The sequence below is a fragment of the Humulus lupulus genome, chromosome 7, assembly GCF_963169125.1.
Source record: "Humulus lupulus chromosome 7, drHumLupu1.1, whole genome shotgun sequence".
Taxonomy (NCBI): Eukaryota; Viridiplantae; Streptophyta; class Magnoliopsida; order Rosales; family Cannabaceae; genus Humulus; species Humulus lupulus.
The window spans coordinates 87746332-87755422 of record NC_084799.1 but is presented as its reverse complement, the minus strand read 5'-3'; the positions used below and the strand labels follow the sequence as shown (position 1 = coordinate 87755422).

General features: G+C 36.6%; 2 protein-coding genes across 2 annotated transcripts; both read left to right on the top strand.

Annotated features, from left to right (window-relative positions):
- The first annotated feature begins 3239 nt into the window (after positions 1 to 3239).
- Positions 3240 to 6028, top strand: LOC133791952 (uncharacterized). Its single transcript, XM_062229861.1, has 5 exons — positions 3240 to 3350; positions 3755 to 4303; positions 4381 to 4792; positions 4942 to 5013; positions 5106 to 6028. Exons 1-5 carry the CDS (start codon positions 3240 to 3242, stop codon positions 6026 to 6028), a joined length of 2067 nt encoding a protein of 688 aa, XP_062085845.1.
- A 26-nt stretch (positions 6029 to 6054) lies between these two features.
- On the top strand, positions 6055 to 6414 carry LOC133791951 (uncharacterized mitochondrial protein AtMg00810-like). The gene has a single exon (XM_062229860.1). The coding sequence runs from the start codon at positions 6055 to 6057 to the stop codon at positions 6412 to 6414; it is 360 nt and encodes a 119-aa protein (XP_062085844.1).
- The last annotated feature ends 2677 nt before the right edge of the window (positions 6415 to 9091 follow it).

Below are 9091 nucleotides of genomic sequence, written 5' to 3'. Positions count from 1 at the left end.
GCCCCAAGAACAAGGTCGCGACTCGACTTGCGAAACTCAGTTTTTCTTTGTTTTTCTCATGTCAAATCCCTCCATAAACCTATCCAAACATAGCCAAATTCCATAAACAAAGTTTCCAATCATCTCAATGGCCCAAAACCATCAAAACCCAAGCTTCAAATAACTCAAAAACTCATCAAAACATAGAGTCCAATTCAAAACTTAAGAAACATAAGGAAACGAAAACTAAAATATTCAAAGCTTAAATTACCTCTAATTATGTCATTTCTCGCTAAATCCACCAGCTAATAAGCTTCTAATCTTTCCTGGAATCGTTATGACTCTATCCTTGCTTGAATCTGAGTCCTAAAACTCGAGTTTCCTTCAAAAATGCAACGAACGGTAAAAAGGAGAATGAGATAGAGAAAAGTGTTCGAACGTGTTCTTCTGTTTCTATCAGGTTACTTCGAACTTAAGTAACCTTAAGTAAAACCCAAGGCTTGGGGTCCCAAAAACACCCCCGAGGGTAAAATAGTCAAAATTCCCAAAATTTCCTCGTGATCTCACTAACTCCCAATATATCATCAAATATTCATTCCCATTACCCAATAATCCAGTAATGTACTAAATACCCAAAATACCCTTTGACTCACCTCGAGTCAAGTATTGATCCCGTTGTGACTTTCCCACTAACTTTCTCCCTAGGATCGCCTCGTGCCGAGTAATTCATATATATATATATCCACATAATAATGTGGTCCCACACATATATCACATATATGCCAAATATACCCATAACGGGCCAAATTACAAAAATTGCCCTTCTAATAAGAAACAGACCCACATGCTTAATTAATACACCTAAACATGCTTATCAAGTCATATAATATTATAACTCACATAATTACACGCATATATAACACATAAACATGTAATTTCCATAATTTGCCATCCTGCCCCCCTAAACAAGGACCTAAGCCTTATTAGGTAATTTGGGACGTTATAGTATATCTCTAGTGATTTAACATTTACATCATTGGCTAGTCTTAATCATGGGAGCAGTGCTCGTATTCAGCTTCATTGTTGGAAGCAATTCTAAGTGTTATTTTTGTCATGCATTTTTTTCATGGTAAAACATTGTTTTCATGTTATAAAACTAAAGTCCAGTAGCACATGATTTCTATTTCAGCACATGACTTGCTTAGCTGGCTTTTCTATTTTGAGCCCTAGAATATATATATTTGTTTTGTCCGTGTTTCCCTTACCTTTTTGAGAAATTAAAAAGTGTCTTATCCAAGAAACATTCTCTGAAAAAAGTCTGAAGCATTTAGTGCTTTATTGTTCACTACCCATGGCATTTTGGTGATTCTTCACCATTCTTCTAGCAATTTTTGCTGCAAATCTTGAAGGGAGTTCAAGCTGAGTCTCTGGGGGAGCTTGAGTAGTATCTGGAAGGAGCCCAATGAATTTCAAAGCTAGTGGGAGGCTGGTTGCTTGAAGATTTTCACAAAATTGGGAGTTGATTGCTTGTTTGTAAAGAAAATTAGAAGGGAGTTTTAATTTGTTTTACAACTGTTTATACTTGTAATAACTCTGATTATTTTAGTGGATTTGCTTCACCTCTGGACTAGGTCTTATGGAGTAGGTATTGAGAAATCATGGCTAAACCATGTAAAAATTATTGTGTCATTTTTTATTTTTCTTACACTTAACCTTGAACCAAATCTAATTTTTGTTTGATGAATTAAATGGGAAAATGAGTAGCAGTAGTTAACTAACTTTCATTTGGTACCAGAGCTTGTGTATTGATCCTTGCTTGTCTTTTGTTAGCTTATTTGCTTCCACTCTAGTTAACGTGTTGGTTGGTTCCTTAGGGGTTGCGTGTGTGTGTGTGTGTGTTGTTTTTTCTATTGTGTTTGTATTGATGGATTGCTTCAAAGAAAGCGGGTCTACTACTAGACCCCCCATGCTTGATGGAACCAACTGTGCTTGTTGGAAAGCTCGGATGAGAGCTTTTCTCAAAGCTATGGATGAGCGTGTTTGGAGTGTCGTGGTTGAGGATTGGACTCCTCCTACCATTACGGATGGTGAGGACACTAAAAAAAATCTTGTGTCAGTTGGACTATGGCTTAGATTGAAAAGGAAAATTGGAACTCCAAAGGATCAATGGTAGGAGTTCCAATGTGTCGGTTTGACTACTGCTATCTTTAATGTAGTTTTTGTGAATCAAATGAAAGCTAAAGCAAATTGTGAAATAGCCAAGGATGCTTGGGATAAGTTGCAAACAAAAAAAATGAAGGAAAAAAATTTCAAAAAGTCTAGATTGAGATCTCTTACTACTGAGTTCGAAAATTTAACTATGAGAGATGATGAATCTGTTACTGGATTTCATTCTAGATTATGTGACATTTATAATGAATCTTTTGCACTAGGTGAAACTTATTCAGACTCCAAGCTTGTGAGGAAGGTGCTCAGAGCTCTCCCTAGGAAGTTCAAGTCAAAAGTTACCTCCATTAAGGATGTCATGATGTTGATACCCTTGATTTGGATGATCTCATTGGTTCATTGCAAAACTATGAACTCACTATGAAAAGATGATCCAATGAAAAGAATGAGAAGAAAGTTTCTAGTGGAGTTGCCTTATCTCACAAAGTTGCCAAAAATCTTTTTGTGGGAGATTCTCTTAAGAATTTAGATGAGGAAAAGGTTACACAGCTCACTAAAAATTATGCTAAGTTTCTGAGAAACAATATAAGAAAAGACAACAATGATTTCAGGGGAGAAAACTCAAGAAAACCACCCAATTTTCCTCGTAAGTCAACTAATATGGGCAAAAAGAGAAATCCAAAGGGTATTCAATGTCGTGAGTGTGAAGGCTTCGGGCATATACAAGGAGAGTGTGCAAACACCTTGAAGAAAAAGGGGAGAGCTATGGCAGCATCTTGGAGTGACAGCGAAGAGGATCAAAAAGCTGCAGAAGAGGATAGTTCGGATTTGAAAGAAAACTATGTTGCTTTTACTGTTAAGACATCAAAAACACCATGTTCAGACACTGACTCGGATGGAGTGTGTAGTGATGAGGATGACTTGGAACAACAAACTACCTATGAACAAATGTATAATGAGTGGGTTAGTGTGATAAAGAGGGCTAAAATTCTGGAGGTTAAAGTGGGAGAACTCGAAGAATAAAGGAAAAACTTGTTAGGAAAATTTGAATTGCTCACTTTGGACATTGAAGAGGAGAGGGTTGCTCTAGAGAAATGCAAGTGGATTTGAATTATGCCAATAAAATCATTAGGACATACACTGTTGGTCCGGATTTATTTGACAACATGATGGGAATTAGTCAGTTTGCGAGAGAAAAACATGGGGTAGGTTTCAATCAACCTTTGGTTATCAAAAAGAAAGATCCTCCAAGTTCATCTTAAGAAGTGCCTCTCATTTTCCCTTCTCACCTTGCTGCTCCTACAAAACCTCCAGCCACAAGAAAATTTATTCTCATTTGCCATTTCTGTGGAAAAAAGGGTCATATTCATCCAAGATGTTACAACTTGAATTTCTACTTGTATCGGCTTATAAAAACCGCAAAAGATAAGTCTCAAGTCTCTCTTGTAGGAAGAAAACTATGGAGGCCGAAGAATGCTCAAACAAAGGCTCTAGTGGTTTATACCTCTCTACTAGCTTGTAACAGTGATCAATGGTACTTGAACGGCGAGTGTTCTCGCCACATGACTGGAAATAAACTTCTTTTCACTAATCTTTTGCTCATGTTGAGGGATATGTCACTTTTGGTGATGGGAACAAAGGAAGGATCATGGGAAAAGGAAAGTTTTGTTTGCAAGGTCTACCTCCTCTAGGAAATGTTCTCTATGTTGAAGGGTCGAAGGCTAAATTGATAAGTGTTAGTCAAATCTATGATGAAGGGTGCATGGTTCTTCTCTCCAAGACTGATTGTACCATTATTTCAACATCTAGAACTCATGTCTTAACAAGGATGAGATCTAGTGACAATTGTTATCTCTTGATCACTAGTTTAATGTGCAATGCTACAAAGACAGATGATACTGAACTGTGGCACTACAAGTTAGGTCATCTGAACTATAAATATTTCAGTAAACTTGTAAAATTGAAAGCGGTTAGAGATGTTCCAAACTTATCTCCTTTGAAAGACAAAGTTTGTGGTCCTTGTCAACTCGGTAAACAAGTCAAAAGTAGCCATCTTCCTTTGAAGTTTCTGGTCACTTCCCAAGTTTTGGAACTGCTTCATGTTGATTTTATGGGTCCCATGCATATAGAAATTCTTATGGGGAAAAGATATGTTATGGTGTGCGTGGATGATTATTCTCGTTTCTCTTGGTTAGATTTCTTAGAGAAAAACCTGACTCTTTTGAAAATTTCAAGGGATCGTGTCTTTCTTTGCAAGCTGAAAAGGGCGAAAAGGTTAAGAAAGTGATTCGTCTTCAATGTGACCATGGCAAGGAATTTGAGAACAACATCTTCGCTGATTTTTGCAATCAAGAAGGGATAGCTCATAAGTTCTCAGCGCCAAAAACTCCTCAGCAAAATGGAGTTGTGGAAAGGAAAAATATAACTCTTCAAGAGATGGCTCATGTTATGTTGAATGCAAATAAAGTATCAAAGAGACTTTGGGCTAAAGTGGTGAATACAACTTGCTACATTAGCAATATGGTGCATCTTCATCCTGGCACTAAGCAAACCTCTTATGAGCTATGGAAAGACAGAACGCCAAATTTGGTTTATGTTCATGTGTTTTGTTGTAAGTGCTACATTCTTAATGATAGAGAAAAGCTTGGCAAGTTTTATCCAAGAGTGATGAAGGAGTGTTCTTGGGATACTCTACCAATAGTCGTGCCTAAATAATATACAACATGAGAACCCAGGTCTTTATAGAATCCATAAATGTTGTGTTCAGTGACTTAGAAAACTTTGCTTGTTACTCAGAAGAAGAAGAAATCCACACTCTTGTCGACACATCCATTCTGCTTGTTGCATCACAAACTACAGATGAACCAAGTGAATCTTAAATTGAGGAAATTGATGCTACCACTAAAACCTTTGAGGCTTCCGGTCTTCCATTCCATAAAATTTTGTCTCCTCTGACTTAGGAATTCATCAGAAAAAGGGACCACCCACATGGATACCCAAAGTTCATCCTTTATCCTCCATTGTTGGTAATCCAAATGCAGTGATGGTGACTCAGAAGAAACTAGCCAATGAAATTACTAATGCTTGTCATCTCTCTTCAATGGAGTCTAAATCAGTCAAGGACGCCCTTAAAGATGAGCACTGGATATATGCCATGCAAGATGAGCTTCAAAAATTTGATAGAAATGAATTGTGGGCTCTTGTTCCTCGTCCTTTGGGTGCCAACATCATTGGTACTAAGTGGATATTCAGAAATAAGACTAATGAAGTAGGAAATATGGTGTGCAATAAGGCCAGATTAGTTGCTCAGGGGTATACTCACATTGAGGGAGTGGACTTTGAGGAAATGTTTGCTCCAGTAGCTAGATTGGAATCTATAAGACTTTTGTTGGTTGTGGCGTGTTACATGAAGTTCAAGTTATACCAAATGAATGCCAAGAGTGCTTTCTTGAATGGCATCCTTGTGGAAGAGGCTTATGTGTCACAACCTCCTGGATTTGAGGACCCTCATCATGGAGATCATGTCTACAAACTGAACAAGGATTTGTATGGGCTTAAGCAAGCTCCTCGAGCATGGTATGATCGTCTCACCACCTACTTGCTTGAAAATGGGTATACTAGAGGTAATGTTGATCAAACGTTGTTTATTAAACCTCTGAATCCTGGTATAGTTTGTGCCCAAATCTATGTAGATGACATAGCATTTGGATCCGCTTGTGATGCACACACTCACTCCTTTGTTCAACTAATGACTAAGGAATTTGAAATGGGCATGGTTGGTGAACTAAGTTACTTTCTTGGTTTTCAAATTAAACAACTTGGCAATGGAATTTTCTTGTCTCAATCAAAATATGCCAAAAACATGCTCAAAATTTTGGTTTAGAAAATGAAAAACATGCACGCACACCTATGGGCACCACTACCAAGCTGATCAGAGACGAGACAGGTAAAAAAGTTGATGCAACACTGTATAGAAGTATGATAGGGAGTTTACCTTACATTACTGCAAGTCGTCCTGATATTTGTTTTAGTGTTGGAGTTTGTGCTAGATATCAATCTGCCCTTACTGAATTCCATCTTACTGTTGTGAAAAGAATTCTAAAATACCTGGCTAGTACCACTGACTTTGGTTTTTGGGACTCTTGTGATACTAATCTTTCCTTGGTTGGTTTTAGTGACTCTGATTGGGAAGGTAATCTTGATGATAGAAAAAGCACTTCAGATGGCTGTTTTTATGTGGGGGAACAACCTGGTTTCTTGGCACAGTAAAAAGCGAAACCCCATCTCGCTTTCCACTACTGAAGCAAAGTACATTGCTACAGGAAGTTGTTGCACTCAACTTCTTTGAATGAAACAAATGTTGTGTGATTATGGTCTTTTTCTTGACACTCTGACCATCTATTATGACAATACTAGTGCCATCAATCTCTCCAAATACCATGTCCAACATTTTCGCACCAAATACATCGATGTCCGCCACCACTTCCTTCGTCAGTTAATTGAGTCTAAAACAATTGTATTATCTCATGTTGCTTCTAAAAGTCAACTAGCTGATTTGTTTACTAAGGCTTTGAGTTCACAAACTTTTGTTCACTTGAGAAAGTCAATAGGAGTTTGTATGTTTGAGTAATAACATGTGGCATTCGAAAATAAGCAATATAGTTATTTTCATATGTGAGTCTTTCTTCAAATTTCTTTTCATAGTCATATGTCTTAAAGTGATGTAGGCTTGTTGATGCTTTCTTGTAGTCTTAATTGATGCTTGATTTCTCATTCTTGGTAATTTCATTGAATTGTCTCCTCTATTAGAGAAGCCATATGGTTTAGTGTGAAAGCTACCATTGGGTCACTTTGCTTTGTGTAGTTTGCTCCTTCACTTAGGACTGTGTGCCCGTGGAGAAGGCTACCTATGTGCTTGGCTCTCTAATAGGTAACTGCTGAGGGGTTTTCTTCTTTTGAAAAAAATTAGTGGTAAACAAAAATTATACAAATAAAATTAATAAATAAAAAAAACACAAAATAAAAAAAAAAGAGTTATTTTGAGGGAGAGTTTGCCTGGTTCTTCTATAGCAAGCAACTCATGAGGACACGCCACACACTAATGGAGATTGACTTTTGTTGATGTCGTTTTTCGTCAACTTAAATCTGAAGAGCACTAAACAAAGATTTAGAAAATAAGAAAAGAACAGTAGGATTTTTACGTGGTTCAGCAGTTAAAATCTGCCTAGTCCACGAGTCAATATTATTGATTCGTAATACTCTCTCAAAGCTTTCTCAGAGCAATTCAACAGAGTATTCCCAGTACAATATTGTGCATCAGTCCAAATGAAAAATACCAGGATATTTATAGGCCTAGTTAGGAGAATATCTTCCACTAACTCAGGGAAGTTAAAATTAATTTTTTAAATTTGAAATAAATGTGAATAAATACATTAAATGTATAATATCCTATGATAATTGGGATTTAATACTAGATAACAACAAATCCCTAAGGAATAGGGATCTCCTAACAGCAATCATGTGCCAAATGCGTTGCTAACCTCGAATGCAAGGTTAACGCACTTTCGAGATCGACCAATACTTTGAGCTCGCTATTCCAGTCGGCCTCCTCCTTAGCCATTGATTTCATCGATCTCAATCTTCGGAGACCAACATCTTCAAACTTACAACTAAAGCTCGAATAACTCCCATGTGCATCGAAGAAGATTTGTTCTTTTGAGCTTGATGCTTAAGCTTGAGCCTTTTAAACTTGTGCTCGATTGCCAACAAGAACAAGTCAGGAATCATGCAAATTTTTACAAGTGTTCATCCACTGCTTGTTATCTTCGAGCTTACGCTTTACGAGCCTACATTTCGAGACTCATTTATTCATCCTCAAAATTTGGGTGTAACATTTTGCCCCCTCAAAAGTGTTGGTTCGAATCCTATGAGAAGGAAACTATTGAACTCCACATTTAGAAAATCATGCCACCTTCAACACTCCAGTGTAGACACGCATCACTCGAGGATTGCACACCAGGAGTACTCAAGTACTCTCTATTTTTGCACACATCCTTTCCCAGAAAAGTATAAATAAATCTTAAGCTTTGTTTTTAATTTTTGAGTTATTTTTGTTTAATTATAGATTTATTATTATTGTTATTTTTATTTTTTTCATTATATGACACTTTTCTATTCTATTTTGAATTATTGTGATATTTGGACAAAGTTTATATAAACATTAAATTTTTTAAATCTCTAAAAAAAATCACATTGAAAAATAAGAAAAATAAACTTTTGAGATTTATATATAAAAGAAAAATGTGTTTATGGAGATTTAATCTATTTTTGTTTGCATAAGCTTGTCTAATGTTCACATGATGATTTGATGTTTTTGTGTTTCCATGTTAAATATTTATTTTGAAAGCAATTTTAACTTTTTCATTAATTACATAAGCTTTACTTTTGTAACATCCCAAATTTCCTAATAGGGCTTAGTGCCTGGATTATGGGGCCGGGAGGCAATAATTGAGTAATTATGTGAATTATATTATAACATAATTATGCTTGTGTGTTAAAGATATTAAATATGTGTATGTGGGCCCGTTTCTTATAAGAAGGGTATATTAGTAATTTGACCCGTTTGGGGTATAAATGCAAATATGTGCTTGTGTGATTGAGACCATATTATTATGTGGATATATTTGGGTTACTCAACGAGAGGCGGTCCCGATGAGCAAGTTAGCGGAAAAGTCACAACAGGGTCTTAATACCCGGTTCGGGGTGAGCTTAGGGGTATTCTAGTAATTTAGTACATTACCAGGAATTAGTGGGTAATGGGAATTTATTGGTAACCGTGTGAGAATATTGGAAGTAGCGGGAATTATAAGATGCAAATTGTGGATGACGGGATTTAAAGCAAAGGAAAAATTGCCCTTGTAAACACTTGATGAATAAGATAAGGGCA

What these genes read in the sequence shown, in the direction of transcription:
- LOC133791952 (XM_062229861.1), top strand. Translation starts at nt 3,240, where the DNA reads ATGCAAGTGGATTTGAATTATGCCAATAAAATCATTAGGACATACACT. An exon ending in TTGCGAGAGAAAAACATGGG is followed by an intron (nt 3,351 to 3,754) that starts GTAGGTTTCAAT and finishes GCTCATGTTGAG; the next exon opens with GGATATGTCACTTTTGGTGA. An exon ending in TGGGGAAAAGATATGTTATG is followed by an intron (nt 4,304 to 4,380) that starts GTGTGCGTGGAT and finishes GAAAATTTCAAG; the next exon opens with GGATCGTGTCTTTCTTTGCA.
- LOC133791951 (XM_062229860.1), top strand. Translation starts at nt 6,055, where the DNA reads ATGGGCACCACTACCAAGCTGATCAGAGACGAGACAGGTAAAAAAGTT.